Source organism: Pleurodeles waltl, chromosome 3_1, assembly GCF_031143425.1.
Source record: "Pleurodeles waltl isolate 20211129_DDA chromosome 3_1, aPleWal1.hap1.20221129, whole genome shotgun sequence".
In the NCBI taxonomy this organism is placed as follows: Eukaryota; Metazoa; Chordata; class Amphibia; order Caudata; family Salamandridae; genus Pleurodeles; species Pleurodeles waltl.
Window position 1 is genome coordinate 4,225,043 of NC_090440.1, and position 24,313 is coordinate 4,249,355.

At 45.8% G+C, this 24,313-nt stretch overlaps 1 protein-coding gene across 2 annotated transcripts in view; it reads right to left on the minus strand.

The window, feature by feature from the left end:
- AGBL2 (AGBL carboxypeptidase 2) overlaps positions 1 to 24,313 on the minus strand; it is a 466,988-nt gene that overhangs the window by 38,119 nt on the left and 404,556 nt on the right. The window contains exon 22 of one of the 2 annotated variants that reach the window (XM_069221604.1): positions 9,582 to 9,693. The exons of the other annotated variant lie outside the window; for it this stretch is intronic. Coding sequence (XP_069077705.1) covers positions 9,599 to 9,693 — 95 coding nt within the window. The 3' untranslated portion in view covers positions 9,582 to 9,598. Of the gene's footprint in view, positions 1 to 9,581; positions 9,694 to 24,313 lie in introns of those variants that run through there. 2 annotated transcript variants of the gene reach the window in all.

Here is a 24,313-nt window from a genome sequence, read left to right on the forward strand (position 1 = left end):
AAGTCGAGCTGCATCACTCCGGTTCAGCTGTGCGGCGGTTTCTTGGTTGCAAGGCAGGCTCTGCGTCGTTTCCGGCAGGCCGTGTGTCGATTTTTGGCACACAAGCAGTTTCCTGAAGAGATGAAGGTGGTCATTCTGACCCTGGCGGTCATGGACCGCCAGGGCCAACGACCGCGGAAGCACCGCCAACAGGCTGGTGGTGCTTCCTGGCCAATTCTGACCGCCGCGGTCAGAAAAGGGAAACCGGCGGTTTCCCGCCGGTTTTCCCCTGGCCATAGGAATCCTCCATGGCGGCGCTGCAAGCAGCACCGCCATGGGGAATTCCGATCCCCTTCCCGTCATCCTGTTCCTGGCGGTTCTTACCGCCAGGAACAGGATGGCGGGAACGGGTGTCGTGGGGCCCCCTCACAGGGCCCCATAATGATTTTCAGTGTCTGCTTAGCAGACACTGAAAATCGCGACGGGTGCCACTGCACCCGTTGCACCCCAGCAACTCCGCCGGCTCCATTCGAAGCCGGCTTCATCGTTGCTGGGTCTTTCCCGCTGGGCGGGCGGGCGGCCTTTTGGCGGTCGCCCGCCCGCCCAGCGGGAAAGTCAGAATGACCGCTGCGGTCATTTGACCGCGGTGCGGTCTTCTGGCGGGGGAACTTTGGCGGGCGGCCTCCGTCTCCCGCCGAAGTTGGAATGACCCCCCGAAGTCTTTTTTGGCCCTGAGACATCAAAAAACAGGAGGAAAGCTCAATCCAAGCCCTTGGAGAACAGTTCTCAGCAAAGTTTAGAGGCAGCAGGACAGCAGTCCTTCTCAGCAAAGCAGTCCAGATGAGTCCTTTGGGCAGCCAGGCAGTTCCTCTTGATAGGTTTCAGGTCCAGAAGTGTCTGTGTTGGTGAGGTCAGAGACCCAGTTTACATACCCAAATGCCTTTGAAGTGGGGGAGACTTCAAAGAGTGGTTTTGAATTGCACAAGTTTCTCTTTCTGTACAGTCCTGTCTGCCAGGGTCCCAGTAGGGGGTTTGGCAGTCCATTGTGTGAGGGCAGGCCACTAGCCTTTGAAATGTAAGTGTCAGGCCCTCCACCCTTCCAGCCCAGGAAGACCCATTCAATATGCAGATGAGTGCAGGTGTGACTGAGTGTCCTGTGTTTGTGATTGTCTGAGTGAAATGGGCAAGGGAGCTGTCGACCAGCCCAGCCCAGACATTGATTGAAGACAGGCTGTAAGGAACAGATGGGGTTTTTAAGTGCAGAGAAATGCTCACTTTCTAAAAGTGGCATTTCTAAAATAGTAATATAAAATCGAAACCTCACCAATAAGCAGGATTTTCTATTACCGTTCTGGTCATACCGAATATGACCTGGTTACCCCTTTCAGATCAGAATCTACCACTCAAAAAGTATATGAGGGCAGTCCTAATGCTAGTCTCTGAAAGGAGCAGGCCTCACAGTAGTGGAAAATGAATTTAGGAGTTTTTCACTACCAGGACATATAAAACACATATGTACATGTCCTCCTTTTACCTACATAGCACCCTGCCCTATGCGTTACCTAGGGCCTACCTTAGGGTGACTTATATGTAGAAAAAGGGGAGCTTAAGGCTTAGCAAGAGCTTTTTAATGCCAAGTTGAAGTGGCAGTGAATCTGCATACACAGGCCTTGTTATAGCAGGCCTGAGACATAGTTAAAGGGCTATTTATGTGGGTGGCACAATCAGTGCTGCAGGCCCATTAGTTGCATTTAATTTACAGTCCCTGGGCCCATGTAGTGCACTTTACTAGGGACTTACAAGTAAAATAAATATCCCAATTGGGTATGAGCCAATGTTTTTAGGGAGAGAGCACATGCACTTTAGCACCGGTTAGCAGTAGTAAAGTGTCCAGAGTCCTAAGGCCAGCAAAAATGAGGTATAATTTTTATGGTAGCTTGGTCGAGTAGTTAGGCCAATCTTGGAGAAGTGCAAAGCATTTGTTGTACTCACAGCATCAATCTTGCCACACCAGACACCCGCACAGTAGACCATGCACTGTAAGCACGTTGAGTGCAAGACCACCACAGAATGGCAGATCAGGAGTGACTGCACGCCCCGTGCCATCCGCACCAGGACTGGAGCCTCCCACAGTCCACAAATATTGTCTTCAGGCACTGTCCGCACCAGAGGCCAAAGAACAGCTGACATGCTCCAATGATAGGAGCCCACAGGGCTCACAGTCATGCCCCATCAGGCCACCGTGAAGCGTACTTCTCCAGACTAGAGGGCCCTTCCCACTTAATGATGCCCCCGCTAGACTGACACATTTATTATCATAGACTGTAGATTCTGATGCAGCAGAGCGTTCAATGCAGTGATCAATCATGGGTGTGCTCAACCTACAATGCCAAATTATGCAGGATTTTACTCTAGGCAAGCGTAGCTTGTCGATTATGGAGCTCCATCAATGCTCACTGTTAGCAGCACTTAGAAGAACACAGCTTTTTCAAGCTAACTGCTCCAAAATAATCAAGGGATATAAAAGATACATGAAGGGTATCCGTGAGTAATATGGTCCCATATTGCCATCCTGGGGTTATGTTGACATTTATAGTGGCAAAGCTTGACTACATTCTACCTACCCTGCCATAATGGTGCCATCCTTAACCTGCTGTGGAAGTTCTTGAAAGAGCTGGAGAGGCCCTTGGTTTTTACCTGACATTTCCCTGGTGGGCTGGGGCCTAGGAGGTTAGTTTTGAAAGCCCAGGGCCACTTCTTATTCTTCTGTCACTTTTTCCAGCTCCCCGAGGTGAATTGCAGGAGGCTCAGCGAGGCATTGATATCATCCTTTGTTGGGGTGTATCCAACTGAGAGATTAAAGGTGTCGAGTGTTCCGGATAGCCTTACAATCCCAACCGTCTTGTCATATTCACCCAGAGAGGTCTTGCAGATAAGAGTAGGAAGTATTCAGTAGTTTCTCCAACACCATGCAGCCTGTGCCTTGGTGACCCCCAGTTACATTCCTGTGAGCCAACTTGAGAACTGTTTCTTTAAACTGTTGATCTTCCAAGAGCTGTGTGTTCTGGCTTGGATGTACTATCCGATATTCTAGTAATAGTAATATCTCTGAACGCAGAGGACTGGTATCTCCTTCATGTGTCTCTTAGCAAAGCATACTGTAGAGAGAGAGAGTTTTCTTGACTGTCCCTGAAGGTGATGCAGACATTTATTCTCCAGGCTTTGGGTACTCTTTCTGAACGTCCTGAAACTCTCACTATTCTCTTTCAGTTCCTTTTGATTTTATCTGCTGGTTTTCCTATTTATTTCTCTAGTGACAGACTGACATTCAGTATCATGAACAATCAGGGCTTCATGTAGCCACTCATATGTTTCTTCCTGTTCATGAGCAAATCCTTAAACAAGGAGCTGTCCGTTTACAGAACAACACGTTTCGGTATGTTAGAAGGATTCCTAGAGGCCTGAGCTTGGTCTCTTCTATTAATGTGAACTGCACTTCAGTGGTAGAATATGTCTTTGTGGTCCTCATATGTAAAAATAATGTCAATCCCAGCTCCCTCTTTTGCCTTACTACTTACAGAGTAGCTAATCACCGTCTGGAGGCACACATTTACCCGCCCTTCAGTAGGTATTCAATTGATAGGCACATTACATTCTTATGGATGGCAACATGTTGTATTCCTACCACACCAATGCCCATTGCTTCGGTTTAAGCTTGTGGGGACAATGACAGGCTATGTGTCCCCATTCAAGACACTCAAAGCTTTCAGGACCCAATGGAAGGATGATCCCTCGACCCACGGAGGATTCTCTCGGGAGTACTAATGCATCTTCCTTTACTGGCTGGTTCTTCCGGCGTCTTAGCTTTATCAAGAACAACAAGTTGCGGGTAGTGTCAGGAGCAGCTTAATACTGTTCTGCTGATCCAGCTCTGTTAGCATGCTAGGAGCACAAGTGAGACCTGAATAAGTAGAATTAGGACGCTGTTAAAGCCTCATCTGGGTGGGAGCAAGGATCCGCTGTACTCTTCCAATTCTGTAATGTTTTTATTGAGTTTTTATTGCAGTAACGACAAAAGTATATGGAAGCATAAGCATTCAGCATTCTGGGAGGTTGCAGATCGAAGTTAGTTATCAAAAGAGTGTATTTCCTCCCGAACGGGGAAGGGACGCAACAGGCAGGTTTATAGGAAGAGGGACGGAAGGAAAAGAGAAGAACAAAGGGAGGTGGGAGGCTGGCAGGGTGAGGCGACTGGTTCAGGAACTTGTGTGTGCACCTCAGTGGCGAGGTGGGATGCATGAAAAGTAGAGAGGAGGTCGCTGTTCGCTTGGAATTAGAGGCCTCTAAGCCCAAAGAGGCGCAATTAGAGCCTTAAGAACGGTTTTAGTGTCAGCATTGGGTGAGGGTGAAGGTCCATTTCATGTCCTAAAAGGGAGGTGGGATTAAGTGCTGCAAGCCAGTAAAACCAGGGAAGGAAGCCTGATTAAGATGGGTTCAGAGCGACAGCATGGTGTTCTCAGCCTTGGCCCAAGCCAGGATGAAGAGCATCCACAATGCTAGGGTCTGAGGATGGCGGGCCAGCCCACCAGCGGTGGGTGATGGCACACCATGGCAGGAGTAGGGCCAAGTCCAAGCAGCACGCCTCAACCTACCACCCTGAGGGCCACGGGAAGCCACCTAAGGCGCAGGTCCCCCAAGTATAGAGCGGTACCAGGTCAGTTAGCTGTGTAATGTGTAAGTGAGGTGCACGTTCACGACATATGCCGCAGATCTGTGTCAACCATTAAGCATCAGGGGCAGGTTACATTGGCACAGAGAAAAAAACAGTTAATTTTCTCTGGGGTTAGGTAAGCCCTGTGTGGTGCAAAGAAATGTATAAGCTTGAACCTGGCATTCCTCTATTCTGTCTATCGCTTGGTAAGCTTCGATCCTGTCCCTTTCTTTGTCAGGAAGTGGTCTGTCAGGGTCTGGCTCCTATTTGTTGCATAGATCTGTGACGACCAGCTGGATGAGGTCTCAAAGCGCCCACATAGCCAAGTGATGAGGCGACTGACATTTCCTCCTGTTTGAAGGTATTGGAGAAGAGCGTGGGGCAAGGGCTCCGCATCAGTAATGTGCCATGTGGTGCCTCATGAGTGGGACATGGCATGATGTGTAAGAAGGTCCCCAATGGATGTTGCAGTGTTCCACCTGGTCATTATAGGACAGGAGAGGGCTGCTGTCAAAGAGTTCGCCCAGGGTGTTACAGCCCCAGTATTTCCGATGTACTGCTCCATGATGGCCTTCTCAACAAGCTCAATTTTCTTTCTGCCAAACCTCCCATTCTGTAGTAGAAGCGTTGTGGGTTTCCAATAGACTTAAACTTGATTCAGCAGAACTGCAGTCAATATGGGTTCCTCTTCCAACTCTTGGTGTCCCAAGATACCCATTTTTATCTCATCAGAGGACCTTGTAGATCTGGTTCTGCATCGTAGCAATCTTCACTGAAGTCATAAACATTACAATAATTCTTTGCTCCATGCATGGACCCCAGAACACTTGATATCAATATATGTGTCCCTACTTCAATGGATGGGGTGAAAAGTCCAAGTTCATATATTGCAGAACACTCTCCAAAAGCTTGTCGTAGGCAAGGTTCTCCAAAATGTACACAGTACGACTCCAGAAATCCTCTCTTAAAGCTCCATGGCAGCATGTACAGCACATGTTGCTGCTTACATGTCCAATATTGAGGAAAGGCACAGCCTAGTAGGCTTATACTGTAAGAGATGAAACAAGCGTCCTGTCCTTCTGAGCCTAGCCTCATATGATGCCCTTTACCAGCAGTTAGATCAGTTCTTTTTTAAGCAAGTTCTTTAGGCTTGATATGTGTAAGAAAGTTTCAGTCCCGAATGCTCATGAAAAGAGGACAAGGAGGAGGGAGGGTTTTCATGGGAAACAGCCATTACTATGTCCTCAGAACGACCTGCAACGCGCCTTAGGTGTGAGGTAAGAGGGATTCAGGGTGGCAGTGAAGGGTACTGTTTTATGGAGGGGTGGCGGGTGGAGGGTTAGGTTTTAGAGCGGGGGTAGGAGTAAGGTGAGTGGGATTGGGGGTGGAGGTACTGTTTTAGGGAGGGGTGGGGGTAGGAGTAAGATGAGGGGGATTGTGGGTGGGGGGGTTAGGTTTTCGGGCTGGGGGTAGGTATTTGGGAGTAGGGTGGGGTGATTTGGTCTGGGGGTGCAGGGATTGTTTTAGGGCGGGTGGTGGTATTTGGATTTGGGAGGGTATTGGGCTGGGGGGGCTTTTACCACGCATATGCCTTTAAAACACATGCTTTTAAAACATAATTCGGTGTAAAGGCATGCGTGGTAAGGCATAAGTGTAGTAATGGCATTCTCATTGTAACGCACTTGTGGTAACGATGTGCGTTGCAACGGAATGTGTGGTTCCGACATACAACCGCTTTTTGTGTCTTCGGAGAAGATTCTTATGATGCAAAACCAGGACTACAAGAAACCATGTCTTCTGTACTGTAGGGTTTGTAGTCTTGAACCTCAAGATACAATTGCAAGCTAAAAACGTTGCTGTTGGGTGAAAGGAATAACAACTTTATCGTATATGAGATGGTAAAGACAGAAGCAAACACACGCTTACGGTAGATCAAAGAGATTTTTTAGAGCAGCTTCACCAGAGTCAGCTTTTGCACCAGGACCAACGCACTACTGTATTGTGAACAAGTGAACTGATTTCAAAGTAACCACCTTACACAAATCTGAAAGAGGAATATTTCTTATACAGGCTGTGATGGCTGCTTTAGCTCTAGGGGAGCAGGTCTCCCCAGTAAAAGTATATTAGCCAATAGATAACGTAGGGACAGAAAGGCTAAAATCGGGCGAGAAATTGATCTGAAGTCACCAGACCTTGCAGGGGTGACCGCAGTTAATAAACAGCTGGATACATCTGCACAGGGATTTATTTTTCAGGTAGAAAAAATGACTCATCCAGCATCCAGAGAGTGCAAGCAACACAAGAACACTGGAAGGGTTATGAGGCTGATGGGTTCTGCGCATTTCCTCCACCAGGATGTTTCGCTTGACTACCCAAGGTTTGTACTTTTGTTGTGATTGAGTCTCAATACCTGAGTCCCACCCACTGTGATTTCACGGTTAGTGGACAGAGAGTGTTTACCACCAGTGCCCGTCTTTTAAGATAAGGCCACGCATGAACAGGTAGGGTGAGCGGTACTGAGGGCTGCGTGTTTAAGACTACCGTTGAGCCCGGTAAATACGCACAAGTAGCCTGGTGCAGAAGGGACTCTGCAAGCGTTGGTGCCGATCCAGGCAAGGCCTCATAGTATAAGTGGGCATTCATCGATTCGTCACTAGGGTTTACTGGAAAACCTATAGTACTTTCACTGTATTAAACATATGGGTGAAATCTGCCTACACAGTCTAGTAAAGTGTCAAGCTGGGTTAAAACAAACTCACTGTGGGATTGATTTGAAAGTTCTCTAAATCCACATCTTATGAGACTTTTCACTGGCTCAGCTCATAATCAGATGCCAGGCCTTTGTTGCCCCTCCTAGGCCGAGTTAGTTACTCTGTTCCTCATCAGAAGCAACAAACAGCGTTCCCCACACTAAAGGAGCAATTATAAGGTATTGACTTAGTTCCTAGAAGAGGAATGGGGTATGGAAGAAATGTGCATCTGATCATTAGTTTGTCATACTGCACCTGGGCCAGTCCATACCACTAGGATAAACGGGAAGCCCAGACCTCTGGAGCCTACACGGGGCGGCTCGCATTCGAGGTTTTGGTGGGAATGGTTCAGACTGATGCCAGCTAGGGGCGGAGTTTAGGCTCTTAGAGGAGCTCTGCAGCCTGAGGAGTACTGGCAGAAGGGGTTTCACCTATCTGGCCGGAGACGGGCTGTGCAAGATGCCCCCACCAGGGGGAAATGGGCGCCAACAGTCAAGCATAGGCTTTAAGGACATCTCATCTTGCGATTTATACATATTTCGTGGAGAGCCGAACATCAGTTTTAGGCTACCTTTAGTCAAGTACCCGGTGAGACAAGAGTTATGAGCCTCTTCTCCACTATTTGAGTGGTCAATAATTTTCCCTTAACTGATCTAATTGGTTTTAACACATCCCTATTTTTTGTCTAAGTTACTCACATTTATAAACTATTCCCTTTTCACACTTTCCTTTTTTCCCTTTAATAAACTGTCATCATAGCCACACTTATCGACGATATCTATTCTATTCATTACGTGAACTTCGTTGTGTTCTTCAACACTTTTTAACTGGAGCCACAGCTGATTTCTTTTTGTGAGTAGACGAGTTTCAATTTTTGTGATCAACCGGGAAATTATATGGGCATCCTCTGCGTATGTTTCATTTTCACTGTCTTCAGCTCCTTTTGTGATCTCTAATCTTTATATTTGATATTGCCTTCGCTAGGTACACTTGTCTTGCCTTTTCATTGACCTTTACTCACTAATAACTGAGATTATGCGTGGTGTTTCTAATTCACATCGCAATCACTATTCAGAACTTCACCAGCTAAAGACTGTATCTAGACAGAAGAGCAGCCTGTAATATCTAAGTGCCTAGATGGGATTGTGAATGGGACTTTGCATCAGGCACTGGCCATCTTTCTATGAACAATACGCTAATTGAACACTCATTCGGGACCATGAACAAGGGATCTTGGAATATCTTAACTCTATATATTTTTTACTGCATGGTTATTCCCCATTACCTTTCATAAACACTTTTTATGATTTGGATATGGCCGATGGAGACAATGATTATATGATTATATTGCTGTATTTTGTTGCCTGGTATATCATTCATACAAAGTTGCAACTGCAGACTTAAATATGTTTGTTTGCAACCTTGAGGAATTCTGAATGGGATGAAACACGAGTTGGCTGTATGGATATCTTGTTCTCTTTGTTGCTTTTTGAACAAATACAATTGTTAAACAGAACACTAAGAAATGAAGAAAACCACGGCACATCGCAGGATCGTAGTGAAATCCATTTATTTCTTTGTGATGTATCAGGAAACACATCCCCTGATCCAATGAAACACACTAGGTAAGTAGTTTGAAAGCCAATACAATTTTCATGGTTGTAAGAAAACAGCTGACACGTGTTTCGTCACCATTGACTTTTTCAAGGCTGTGGACATATACAAATGGCATGTGTCAATCACAAAAATTGTTGATAAATTGATAGCAGATTGAATTCTAGTGTGAGCTGCGAATCTACCCAAGATTAGTGAGTTGGAATGAGAAGCCCAGTGCCGCAGGTTGGTAGTATACCATAGACATACCATGAAAAGAGAAGGGGAATACCTCATTCTACTCCCCGTGTATAGTGAAACAACCAGTGATATGGTGAACATATTGTGTTGGCAAAAAGGAAGAATGCCAGTGCAGGTGTAAAACCAAGAATGTCACTAGTTAGAAAGCCGTAAAAGATTCCATACAAACAGAGAAGAGATATTATATTTGGTGCCCAAAAAGGAGTAACTATCACCCGCGTTCTGTGTGGAGAAAAAATCGCGTGTGCCTAAAAAAGGTGCGGAAAAGGAGAGAAAAACGGACATACCTTTTAAGATATAGAAGTTATAGATGTATTAACAGACTCCAATTCTCAAGGATGTAAGAAAATATACAAATTATGGCATGGATGATATGAGAGTCCAGAGACCATGACAAGTCTGAAATGTAGAAGAAAACAATGAGCCAACAAGAAAATGGAAAGAGGAGAGAGGGCCATAGTATGGTGGTAGTAACAACTAATTAATAAACATCGCTCTACACGTAATGTGTAAAAGTCCAGAACAATATGAGACAATGAATTGTTCTGCTTATTTAATGGCGGGGGAACAGGGTGCTAGCCTTCTCCCTCGTTGAGAAATTTTGTTATCACATCACATTTCTTTAGAGTTGTTTATCAAATATCTAAATGTCAATCAATACAACATACACTTCACCAGCTGTGCTAGCTCAGAAAGCGTTGACTTTTTAGACTTGACATTGTACACCGAAGGAAATCATATTTGCTCTAAGTTATTCAGAAAAGCAACAGCTTCAAATTCCATTTTACATGCTAGCAGTGCACATCCACATTCCCCAATTAAAGCTATCACCTTTGGTGAAGCTGTGAGGATCAGACGCAACTGCCAAGAAGACCTAGAATTTTCGAAACAGCTGCAATTACTAGAGCATCACTTTCTCAATAGAGGTTACTCCAAGAAACTGCTAAGCAACACACGTGAAAGGATTTTAAAGATCGACATAGCATCTCTTTTTCATAAGAAACCACGCAAACAGGTTGACAAAAAGAAGGCCCCAGCATTCATAACAACATACACCTGTGCCAGTGCAGAAGTATTCAAGATTCTTAAGAATAACTGGCACATTTTACTATCTGATGAGACCCTTAAGAAAGGTCTAAAAAACAGACCAGACATGATCCATCGCAGAGGCCGCACCTTGAGGGATAAATTGTGTCACAGTTTTCCACCAATGGTCATGAATGATAGTTGGTTACCCTCCCCACCATCGGGTTTCTATAAATGTGGTCACTGCAATGTGTGCGAATATGCCTTAGACAAAACAAAGAATTTTTGTTATAACACAAAAATAACACATACCATCAAGCAATTCATGAATTGCAACACCAAGTTCACTGTATACTGTATCATTTGTATATGTAAAAAAGTCTATGTTGGTAGCACAATCAGACCGTTCAAAGAAAGACTGCAAGAACATATCCGGGCGATCAAAAACAATAACAGTGACTACCCATTTGCAGTTCATTATAACTCAGCACACCCTCTGCAAGAGAGACTAGACATACAAACACATGGCATTGCTACTTTGGGCAACAAAACTCTCCTTTTGAGACAACTTGAGAGTAGATGGATAGTCAGACTATGTACAGTGGAGGAGGGGCTTAATACTGACAAAGACCTACATGTCTTTCTGTAGTCCATCAACCTTGTAATAATATACTAGATTTGGAAGTGTCACCTCTACAATGTAATTGGTTACATGCATAATCTGTGACTTTTCTCAATACAATGTGCCTACGCGCAACACTGGATGGCAGTACACTATTGTCATGCATGTCTCAGCTCTACCTGCCCCCAGGGATGTGACTATACATGTGCGTCATTCCAGCAATTATGAAATCAGTTTGTCCAACATGTATGTCCTATGTAACCTCGATCGAATACTCAAACGTGATTATTCTTGTTTTTCAACGTAATTGTGACAACCAGTTGGCAATTTATATATGTTCGTTTTAATACTCAAACGTGATTATTCTTGTTTTTCAAAGTAATTGTGACAACCATTTGGCAATTTATATATGTCCATGTATTTCCTTGTGGGCATATGCTCTCTCTTTTCTTCACTAAATTACTCTACTATACACTTACATGGCGTTGTTTTTTGTTTTTATACCTGTTTTTGCTCACATGCACCACTTTCTCTTACATTTTTCCATACTGTTGGTTTCTTTCCCCTCTCACAAGATGGCGGACTGCACATCCTTAAGTGTGTTAGTCCGTTTTCTATTTCCATTCTTTCCCTAATATAAATAACAGCTGTGTGCCGGCGCACGGTTCAGATGCGACGCCGCTCACAGACTGATTAGACGAAAGGCCAGTTGCAGGTAAGAGCGCATTTCCCCATACCTCTTAGGGAACCCTTTTACGGTGACACGCGTCTACAATGACAGCAGTAGCCGTCATTTTTGGTTGTTTGGCACTCGGACAGATAAGCGGTTGGGCGCTTTCCCCCGCGTTCTTTACTTGTCTTATGCGATATCGGTATTATTCAATATCTGCCGTTTTTTTGCATCTTTAGAAAAGAATAGATTGGAGCATTATAATGACTAACCACAGCGTGCTAAAGGCTTTTGGGCAAACAGCATTTTTGATAAGGGCTTACGCTTTACAGAGGCAGCCGAATCTCAATTCTGTTTACATTTGCCTCAATTCATTTTTCAGTTTCTTATAATTGGCCATAACACACCCATGATTTACGGCTTCCCTGTCCTTAGGATTTTTATCAGTTAGATGGCTGAAAATGGCGGTGCCATTGCATGTTTTGTCTATACATGGCCAGCTGCATCATGTATGACAGCATAACAAAATTTCTCAACCAGGGAGAAGGCTAACACCCTGTTCCCCCGCCATTAAATAAGCAGAACAATTCATTGTCTCATATTGTTCTGGACTTTTACACATTACGTGTAGAGCGATGTTTATTAATTAGTTGTTACTACCACCATACTATGGCCCTCTCTCCTCTTTCCCTTTTCTTGCTGGCTCATTGTTTTCTTCTACATTTCAGACTTGTCATGGTCTCTGGACTCTCATATCATCCATGCCATAATTTGTATATTTTCTTACATCCTTGAGAGTTGGAGTCTGTTAATACATCTATAACTTCTATATCTTAAAAGGTATGTCCGTTTTTCTCTCCTTTTCCGCACCTTTTTTAGGCACACACGATTTTTTCTCCACACAGAACGCGGGTGATAGTTACTCCTTTTTGGGCACCAAATATATTATCTCTTTTCTGGTTGTATGGAATTGTTTACGGCTTTCTAACTAGTGACATTCTTGGTTTTACACCTGCACTGGCATTCTTCCTTTTTGCCAACACAATATGTTCACCATATCACTGGTTGTTTCACTATACACGGGGAGTAGAATGAGGTATTCCCCTTCTCTTTTCATGGTATGTCTATGGTATACTAACAACCTGCGGCACTGGGCTTCTCATTCCAACTCACTAATCTTGGGTAGATTCGCAGCTCACACTAGAATTCAATCTGCTATCAATTTATCAACAATTTTTGTGATTGACACATGCCATTTGTATATGTCCACAGCCTTGAAAAAGTAAATGGTGACGAAACACGTGTCAGCTGTTTTCTTACAACCATGAAAATTGTATTGGCTTTCAAACTATTTACCTAGTGTGTTTCATTGGATCAGGGGATTTGTTTCCTGATACATCACAAAGGAATAAATGGATTTCACTACGATCCTGCGATGTGCCGTGGTTTTCTTCATTTCATACATGGACTGTGACCTTTCCTAGGTGACAGCTTACACACCCTGTGGCTGGGTGTATAACCACTCGAGCACTCCCTTCCTCAAATAAGACTTTCTCATCATGAACTGTGTACATTGAAGGTAGCATAAATTTTGGAAGTGCGCACCACTCTTACACAGCCAGAATTGCTACTGCTGTATATAGAACAGTAAGAACCTTGGACTTTCATAATGTCCAACAGATTTGAGTGCACTGATGATGTAATTTTTTGTCTTGTGATAGCTTGAACCGTTAGGCGTCATAGTGGGTAGCACCTTGAGGTAGCAAGGGATTTTGTCAGCGTGGAAGCACCACTTTGCCTCTTAGCACACATATGAAATCAGAGTATACCATTACTGCTACTGCTGGGTGGCCAGCAATTGTCTTTCCACAGCTACCATAGCTTTGTACCCAGGCTGGGGCAGAGTGCCAGAAAATCCAGACTTCCACAGATGAACCCTTTAGAGGTCCGGAGGCCTGATGGATATGCTCCTAGTGATTTGGTATACCCACCCAAAGCAATACGAGCCCAAGATGAAGAAAATTAGCCCAGCAAGTCCACTGATAGATTTGCGCCTTTTCATACTAAAACAAGGAAAACCAAGTGTGTGCCGCTTTGCCTGGTTTCATCGGTGCATCACTGTTTAATTTAAATCTGGGGATGTAGGTGTCCTTGGCAGCCCCTCTTACGGTGCAGTATAGCAACAACAAAACAAAGAGGCCCTGCTAGGGCAGGAGCTCTCTTGGCGGTCCCCGGTACCGTATACACTGGACACAGTATAATGAAGGCAGCATTGGCTGGATGGATTGCCCACGCCCATGCCCCAGTCTGGATAGTTCGCACTAGCCTTTTACTCTGTGCCTGCAATAAATTACGTTCAGAAGAATCGACATTGCTCCAGATGCGGGCAGAAACCAGAAACAAAAGCTGCAGAGCAGAAGAAACTGCTGCTGGCTCCTGTGTCTGTACTGGAAGGGGAAAGGGGAGATAACTGCGGTTGTGCAGGCCATAAGGCTCCCCGCGCAGCCAACTAACAGATGGAGGACTCTGTGGGAGCCCCAGGTGGGACGTGGGCACCCCACCATAGAAAAAAAAAGGAGACCACAGCGAGAGGCTGCAATAAAGAACAGGCAAGCCACAGATGAAAAAATGCAGAAACTTGGGTGAGGAGTGTCCCATAATGCCCTGCACAAGCTAATTTCCATATTTTGTTTTGGCCTTGTGGTGCCCCAGAATGGACAGGGGCACCACCAACATTTCAGCAAGGTGTTGAGGGGGCTGCAGGAGGTGCAGCAGGCCGCCTGGCAATGGATACAAACTTGCTCTAGGTTTCAGGGGGCAATGAAGGTAAGGCCCCCATGCAAGAATGCCTATTCATTCACTCTCAGAGCTGAAACCTTTGCTATCAAAAGAAAGACCTTATTTAGGCATTTAATAACAGAAATTTTGAAAACTGGTGCCTGATTTGAACTTTTACTGTCAGCTATGATCACAGCCCAATGGATTTTTAAGGCAGAAAACTTTAATTTGCTAGCACAAAAAGCAAAATGTTTTCCGTTTGAAGGGACAGCATACTACTGTGGAATAACATTTGGGTTATTTTAAGATATCCATGCATGAATGGAGTATCAGATATATGTAATGTCTGATCTTAGAAGTGTATTTGATTCTCTCCTTTTCTGAACACTGGCCTTGTATGGGCAGTGTTCCCAGATGTGTTCCCCACCCTGATGGAGAGACACCTGTTACACTTTGAGTTGGGGGATCGTGTTGAAAAGGGATGAGAGAGATTGTCGTGCTGATATTGAGATTTTAAGGCTGTTATCAGAATTTTTGGCCTACTGAGACCACTGATTTTCTAAACACTGCTACGATGTTCTCTACGTAGTTCTGACATTTGTGACAATGGAAATATAGAAGCCATGGACCCCTTTAGGGAGGAGACTTGAAGTGCTGCTGGATTGGCAGTCTTTAGAAGATGGCATTTATCCCAAATTGATGATCTTTGAAGGAAAGCGTTTTCATCATTCAGGGAGGGGCCAATTAAGAATGGGCCTCAGCACTCATGGCAGAGGCCCAGCAGTCATGGTGGGAGGAGGGTGCACTTGTGGCAGGGGCCCACACTCATTGCGGGACTTCCACAATGGGTAAATGCAGTACGGAGGTCCCGCCGCCGGTGCGCAGGGCCTTTGGGAATTGGACCACAGTGTCCAGTGTTGCTTCCAGATAAAATAGAACTGGAACAGAGGATGCAGTTGGCTTCTGTACATTATCTGTAGACCGAGGCAAAGTAGTAAAGACTCTGTTGTACTGAATTCCTCCTCTGCTTTGCATGCGCTGTGCACTTTTATCAGCCAATTGTCTTGGTCTGGATAAACGACATCCGTGATGACATAGGTGGGCTGCCAATAATGCTTTGCATTTTACAAAAAGTTTCAGGAGCTTATTTTATGTCACTACAAGGCATTATCGTGGTGAAAGCCCCTGGAACTTTAACGGGGCAGGATACTTTTGAACTCAAAGTGTTAGCCTATCCGGCTGAACCTTTTATCGTTGCTTAGGCATGTTAGGTAGCGGTTTATGTTTCATGTGCTAAATTACAGTTTTGAGATGGAGTTTGATTTTGACATTACAAACAGTCCCAAGAATCAGACAGTCTCACATATGCTCGGCTGTGGAGAGTGCTCCACAACATTTGGACACGTTTACGCTTCACACACTCTATTCTGCAGGAAGCTAGGAATTATTCTAAAGTTTATAATTAAAAAGGAGGTTGTACAAGGCAAAATGCAGTCTCCACAAGGTAAATGTCATGGAGGTTCATTGTCAAGCTAATGATGTATCTGCCACCAGTGAGAGTGGAGCAAGGCTTGCCGACGTCACGGCCAGGAAGACATGCAGGAAACTGGCTGCAGAAGCGGAAGAGCATTTGGCTTGGAGACTCTTCAGCTCTTCCCTCACTCCTAGGGTATTTGGGCACACAACATGGGGCCTTTCTCATGCGTGGGCATGGTGATAAATGCTCAGAAAAACAGTTGCCATGTTGATGCAGTGATTCTTGCTGGACAGTGGCAACAGCACGTTGGACGGCTCCTCACCCTCACTGGAGTACTCACAACAGCTTTCTGGTGCATTCATCTTCTGGTGCTAAAACGGCGGCTGGCCCCAGATTCAACAAGTCCCGCTGGGGAGGCAGAAGTTTCTCCTCCACATGTGAATTGTGGTGGAATTCTCTACTCTTTAAACTCAGAGCTCAATCAGATCTACTATAATTCAGAAAACAGTTAAAAACTTAGCTCTTTGCGGCCTCTCCCTCACATTAGGGTCTGCTACTGGGCTTGCTGTCTGTTGCTATCGCCAAGATGCCTTCGGGTATTCACGCACTCTATACGTCTTTTACTTACTTACAGCTGAAGGTAGCTGTTGTTAGAGAAGAGTTAGGGTAGGTTCATACTTCATAGATAGCCTATCTCCTTCTCTTTGGGCTGCACCAGTACCAGACTTTCTTCCTCAGTCTAATCCTGGTTTTTAAAGGGCGAGATGCCCATAAGAGGTCTTTCCCTGGTCTCACCTACTTCCCTCCACTGGTGGGGAGATTAAGTTGTGCATTGCCTCATGCATCAATAAATAGTTATGCATCAGATATGACACTTGATTACATTTCTTCATTCACCAATCAATATGCGTTCTATTTTACATAATAGTTCTGATTCATTACTTCTTGCTGCATATGAATAGATTTGTCATAAGTGTTCCAAAATCACTACTAATCACTACCTAGGAGAAGAGGAGCTCAAACAATAAAGTGATGTTGAAGGAGCCCCTCACACTGAGCGAAAACAGAATCCAAAGGGAAAAACCTCTGCTGACATACAAAGCCGTCTCTAGTTGTCAGACTTAAGGGAACAGAACTTTGTTTTCCTGATAACTTTCAATCATGTAGTTATTAACCCATTTCAAAATTTTTGAAATAAGGACAAATTTAGAAACTGTATTTTAAATATATTATCTATTTAAAAAAGGTGCTCTAGGATTTACTCCTCGCAAACCATTATGAGTGATAAAGAAAACTGCATGATGGCGCAATGTAGGACACTGTCTATACCCCATCGCTGCTGGATCATGGATGCTTCTGGCCATCGGAAGCAATGCCTGGAGGGGGCATATCCTTTCTTTATGACCGTCCAATGTGAGTGCAACTTGTCTATTTACATTCATCCTAAAGCACTCCCCCATGCGTATTCCTAGGTGTTTGGCCCTTTTTACCTCTATATTCAACATGCACGTTTACCCTCTGGGTCTATCATTGTGAAAGTAAGGGGTAACCTTTACCATTTACACAGATGATACCCATATACTGCTGGATATCAGGCAAGGCAGTGGGCGAAGCACGGTTCTCCTCCACAGGTCCTGTAGTTCATGAAAGGTTCAATGTGGCACGACTGCCTCAAATTCACTCACTCCAAAATGGAGATTTTATTAACTCATGAACCCCCTGAACTGAGTGATGCTATTTTTTGGCCACTGACCTTTGGAATATGTCCCAAACAAATGGGAAACCCCCTGATAGTTCTCAATGAATAAGAGTCATCCTTGGACCAATAAGTGTCTGCAACCTCTACATCCTGTTTTTCTTCAGATGAAACTGTTACAATGGGTAATATCTAATTCAAGGGTCTCCTACCTTTTCTATAGCGAGAGCTACTTCTGATTAGTGAAATTCATTGTGACTTACTGAAGGCCAAATGACTCATCCCCGTTACAAGACGCCCACACGCCCAGCTTCATTGGCTTTACGCCTAACGTCCACAGAGCCAGATGCTATGGTTTGAACAAACTACTTTGACTTGGGGCACTATGACGAGGCATCCATGCGTGTCAGTGAGAGCGTGGCCTGTGGGGAAGTATAAACATGTGTGTATATGAATTGGATATATGTGTATGCATTACTGAGAGTCTGCGTCATATGTACTGCAGCACACGACATACCTTTTTGTGCGAGAAATTTTAATTGCAGAACAATGTTCTGCAAAAATATTCATACTATGAAACATTTTCTGCACTTTAAATTTCCCTCATTTTAAAAAGCAGCTGTATCTTTCATTTATGCATATGTCCCAGTGTACAACGGCCACTGGGAGAAGGAGGCCGGCTGTTTGTAAATGTGACACTTTGAATGTGAGAACATTAAAATGAAGAGTTAACTTAATCATTAAGATAACTTTTCATTTGAATTTTCTCTCATTGAGCAGCATTCAGAAACATCATATTGTTCACACCTCCAATATTGAGTTGACAAGGACTTTTATTTAAGAGTTAAATCCCTCAGGGCTTCAGTTCTTCACTTCTGTCCCCAGCCTCATGCTGTGTCATCAAATCTGAATGAGCTCTGCTCATGATCAGGCCCTGGTATCTGCAGCCTGATGAGCTCTGCAAATCAACATCTTCTAACGATATCTGAGATCAGGAAATCCACCTGGAGCAGAAAATCATTCCAAGTGATAAGTGCAAAGTGGTGGGACAAACTTCCTTTGCCCCTTAACCAGAAGCTAAACATATCAGATTTAAAACTATATAATCTACCTGATAAGACAACTGAGTTGGTCGCTCCATCATCCAGATTCCTCCCTTAAGCCAACTGAGGGAGGTAGATAGCATGTTCATACCCCTCCCCCGGGGTCCAGTGGACAATCCTTGCTAAGAGGAGGTGAGGTGGCACTTCCATCTACAGGCAATTGTCCCCGAGGACCAAGAGCTCGGGCAGAACAAGGAGAGGGCCCATAATTATCCAAAGGCACAGGAAGAACAGGCTTGGCTGTTCCAGGCCCCCTTCTGGAACTAAGGAGCAATCCCCGCCAGGTCTGGAGCACAGCCAGCAATTGTCACTAAGCCCCACTCCATCCTTGTCATCTTTGACATCTGTGTTGGATGCCGACCCTGCACATTTTAAAAGCACAGAGCTGTTCATGTCTCCCGGCCATGCAGTGACCACCTCTCAGGAAATTAACAAGGTGACTGGCTCTCTTGCTTTCCCTGAGTCAAGTCTTTTGTTTCACTTAAAAAAACTCCCCGCTGTTGATAGGGCAGTTGATAGGGGCATCACACCCACAGGACACAACAGCGTTCCTTCCATAAACCACAGTTCTGAGCACTCATCAATAAGGCCCCTGACTTTTAAGTTTCAAGCCGTGGTACATTCCCCTTTGCCAGCGTTGTTTTCCTTGGGCCACAATGGTTCTGCCAGTGGTGAAGAGGCTGTGGGCGTGCCCGCTCACCTGGCAGAGTTAAGGAATGAAGTTGCCTCTCCGGCCTCACTATCCTCTAACCAGCAGCCAGGGCAACAGTCCCTTTCCCGGATGGAACAGTGCTTCGCCAATAGTTATATCTAGCGACAATTCATTTATCATCTTAGAAATTGCTTTGTCTCCAAAGGAACCTTTTCAACAGAACGTGCAAGGTGTAGGAGGCTGGACTGGCTTGTAGTGAGTACCAAGGGGTACTTGCACCTTGCACCAGGCCCAGTTATCCCTTATTAGTGTATAGGGTGTCTAGCAGCATAGGCTGATAGATAATGGTAGCTTAGCAAAGCAGCTTAGGCTGAACTAGGAGACGTGTGAAGCTACTACAGTACCACTTAGTGTCATATGCACAATATCATAAGAAAACACAATACACAGTTATACTAAAAATAAAGGTACTTTATTTTTATGACAATACGCCAAAGTATCTCAGAGTGTACCCTCAGTGAGAGGATAGGAAATATACACAAGATATATATACACAATACCAAAATATGCAGTAATAGTCTTAGAAAACAGTGCAAACAATGTATAGTTACAATAGGATGCAATGGGGAAACATAGGGATAGGGGCAACACAAACCATATACTCCAAAAGTGGAATGCGAACCACGAATGGACCCCAAACCTATGTGACCTTGTAGAGGGTCGCTGGGACTATTAGAAAATAGTGAGAGTTAGAAAAATAACCCTCCCCAAGACCCTGAAAAGTGAGTGCAAAGTGCACTAAAGTTCCCCTAAGGACAAAGAAGTCGTGTTAGAGGAATAATGCAGGAAAGACACAAACCAACAATGCAACAACGATGGATTTCCAATCTTGGGTACCTGTGGAACAAGGGGACCAAGTCCAAAAGTCACAAGCAAGTCGGAGATGGGCAGATGCCCAGGAAATGCCAGCTGTGGGTGCAAAGAAGCTTCTACTGGACAGAAGAAGCTGAGGTTTCTGCAGGAACGAAAAGGGCTAGAGACTTCCCCTTTGGTGGACGGATCCCTCTCGCCGTGGAGAGTCGTGCAGAAGTGTTTTCCCGCCGAAAGAACGCCAACAAGCCTTGCTAGCTGCAAATCGTGCGGTTAGCGTTTTTGGACGCTGCTGTGGCCCAGGAGGGACCAGGAGGTCGCAAATTGGACCAGGAGGTAGAGGGGACGTCGAGCAAGACAAGGAGCCCTCTTAGCAGCAGGTAGCACCCGGAGAAGTGCCAGAAACAGGCACTACGAGGATGCGTGAAACGGTGCTCACCCGAAGTCGCACAAAGAAGTCCCACGTCGCCGGAGAACAACTTAGGAGGTCGTGCAATGCAGGTTAGAGTGCCGTGGACCCAGGCTGGACTGTGCACAAAGGATTTCCGCCGGAAGTGCACGGAGGCCGGAGTAGCTGCAAAAGTCGCGGTTCCCAGCAATGCAGTCTAGCGAGGTGAGGCAAGGACTTACCGCCACCAAACTTGGACTGAAGAGTCACTGGACTGTGGGGGCCACTTGGACAGAGTTGCTGGATTCGAGGGACCTCGCTCGTCGTGCTGAGAGGAGACCCAAGGGACCGGTAATGCAGCTTTTTGATACCTGCGGTTGCAGGGGGAAGATTACGTCGACCCACGGGAGATTTCTTCGGAGCTTCTAGTGCAGAGAGGAGGCAGACTACCCCCACAGCATGCACCACCAGGAAAACAGTCGAGAAGGCGGCAGGATCAGCGTTACAGAGTTACAGTAGTCGTCTTTGCTAATATGTTGCAGTTTTGCAGGCTTCCAGCGCGGTCAGCAGTCGATTCCTTGGCAGAAGGTGAAGAGAGAGATGCAGAGGAACTCGGATGAGCTCTTGCATTCGTTATCTAAAGTTTCCCCAGAGACAGAGACCCTAAATATCCAGAAAAGAGGGTTTGGCTACTTAGGAGAGAGGATAGGCTAGCAACACCTGAAGGAGCCTATCAGAAGGAGTCTCTGACGTCACCTGGTGGCACTGGCCACTCAGAGCAGTCCAGTGTGCCAGCAGCACCTCTGTTTCCAAGATGGCAGAGGTCTGGAGCACACTGGAGGAGCTCTGGACACCTCCCAGGGGAGGTGCAGGTCAGGGGAGTGGTCACTCCCCTTTCCTTTGTCCAGTTTCGCGCCAGAGCAGGGCTAAGGGGTCCCCTGAACCGGTGTAGACTGGCTTATGCAGAATTGGGCACATCTGTGCCCAAGAAAGCATTTCCAGAGGCTGGGGGAGGCTACTCCTCCCCTGCCTTCACACCTTTTTCCAAAGGGAGAGGGTGTAACACCCTCTCTCAGAGGAAGTTCTTTGTTCTGCCATCCTGGGCCAGGCCTGGCTGGACCCCAGGAGGGCAGATGCCTGTCTGAGGGGTTGGCAGCAGCAACAGATGCAGTGAAACTCCAGGAAAGGCAGTTTGGCAGTACTAGGGTCTGTGCTACAGACCACTGGGATCATGGGATTGTGCCAACTATGCCAGGATGGTATAGAGGGGGCAATTCCATGATCATAGACATGTTACATGGCCATATTCGGAGTTACCATTGTGAAGCTACATATAGGTAGTGACCTATATGTAGTGCACACGTGTAATGGTGTCCCGCACTCACAAAGTCCGGGGAATTGGCTCTGAACAATGTGGGGGCACCTTGGCTAGTGCCAGGGTGCCCTCACACTAAGTAACTTTGCACCTAACCTTTACCAGGTAAAGGTTAGACATATAGGTGACTTATAAGTTACTTAAGTGCAGTGTAAAATGGCTGTGAAATAACGTGGACGTTATTTCACTCAGGCTGCAGTGGCAGGCCTGTGTAAGAAGAGAGCTCCCTATGGGTGGCAAAAGAAATGCTGCAGCCCATAAGGATCTCCTGGAACCCCAATACCCTGGGTACCTCAGTACCATATACTAGGCAATTATAAGGGTGTTTCAGTAAGCCAATGTAAATTGGTAAAATTGGTCACTAGCCTGTTAGTGACAATTTGGAAAGAAATGAGAGAGCATAACCACTGAGGTTCTGATTAGCAGAGCCTCAGTGAGACAGTTAGTCACTACACAGGTAACACATTCAGGCACACTTATGAGCACTGGGGCCCTGGGTTACCAGGGTCCCAGTGACACATACAACTAAAACAACATATATACAGTGAAAAATGGGGGTAACATGCCAGGCAAGATGGTACTTTCCTACACAAGGCAGAAGGAAGCAAGAGTGGATTGAACCACAAGTCCACCAGCTGCCCAATGGACCCCGAGCCAGGACAGGCAAATAATACTGGTGTCACCTATGAAATCACTTACCCCAGATGGCACAGGGAATCCCATGCATGAACTTCACGGTATGGAGCTCAACCATCAATCTTTTCTGGATCTATCCTTTTTCCTTTTTCTGCACAGAGCCCACAGAGAAGCTGCTTCTAACACTACAACAGACTCCTCTAGCTTGGTTTGGCCACAACTCCTACACACACTACAATCTACGGTCTCTGCTTTAAATTATCACTCAGATAAACTGGATGTACAAGTTGACCCTTTGAACACATTAGCTACCTTCATGGCTGGGATTGACTGTAACCTGATAATCCAAACAAGTTGATCATCAGAGCACAAGCAAACACCAACCTTGTCCAATCAGTCTGCTGCTGCTCTCCTATCACAGAAAGCCTGTCTGCTGTCCTAGTGCTTCTCAGTACAATCCTGGCAGAAATCAAGAGGCCCCACGAACGTTTGGGCTATCCCGAACCGTCAGCGGGTGTGGCCCTCCCATCAGCAGCAGCACCAAGAAAAAGCACAACTCCGGATGATTATTTTACCTCCATCATGGAACCAGTGGGTGGTAAGCCGAACCCGAGCCCCTGCAATCTTACCAGGCTAGTGACACAGCGGTTCCAAGCCAGTTCAGCTTGCCTTCTGGCCCACGCCCCAGGAGCAGTGAATCCAGACAAAGCACAGACCCTCTACCTTCCCTGTAATACAAATGCTAGGCCCTCAAACTTGAAGCAACCATGGGCATCCCCAGGCTCTTCAACTTCGAATTCTGAGCAACTAGGGGTCTTACGTGGGCCGGTGTCTTTAAAGAAGGCTTCACCATCAAAGAGCAAGCCAGCCCTGGGGGGGGGAACAGTTACCACAGACTCCTCGTCACCTCGCCCCCTTAGCAAGAGAGAAAAGAAAAGGCTTCGCAAACAGCGGAACAAAAGAACAAATCACACTTCATCTGCAGCCTGTAACTTGTCCCCACTGTTTACAAGTAAAAACCCACAACTTGTTCAAACCAGCTCTCAGCAGCCATCATCTACTCTAACATAGAGTTTGCTTACTGACCCAGCTCCCGCTGGTCCGAATCTGCTGCAATGCCCCCGTAGCACAAGGCTGAGCCTACTGCCTGGCCATCCAGGCAAAAGTGAAGGAGCCCTAACACCAAGCCCACTCCGGTAAGAACAATCGCCCAGACACCGAAATAAAAGTAACAATTAAGAAACCGTAACGGCAGCCACTGCAAGCCTACGAAAAGATAGGCAGGCAATCGTTTGAGGTGCCTCAGTCGAACAAACTGACTCTCCCAATACAGCCAACAACCACCCAGTAAGAACTTTGTCAGAAACTCTCCAAGTGACGATAACAAACAATGAGGGGTGTAACCCCCTCGACAAGAGTTAACCTACAGACCCAAGAGCTCACACCATGGCCACCAGTAGCAGTATAAACAGGGGCCTGTAAGGGAATTTTAGAAGTAGGAGCAGAACCCCCTTAGACCTCAGGACCCTAAGCCAGACATCGCCCGCAAAGCTTGGATACTAGTCTGCTGTTCTGTCCACAGTATCCCTTGCAAGGACCCTATGATATCTTAAACAGGGGAACATTTTAAGACTGCTGAAGGCAATCCCCGAGCTCAGCAGCACCAAGTCAGTGCCTCAATTGAATTTCTGCCCCCCCAAAGATGCCCAAACTGCAGAATCTACAT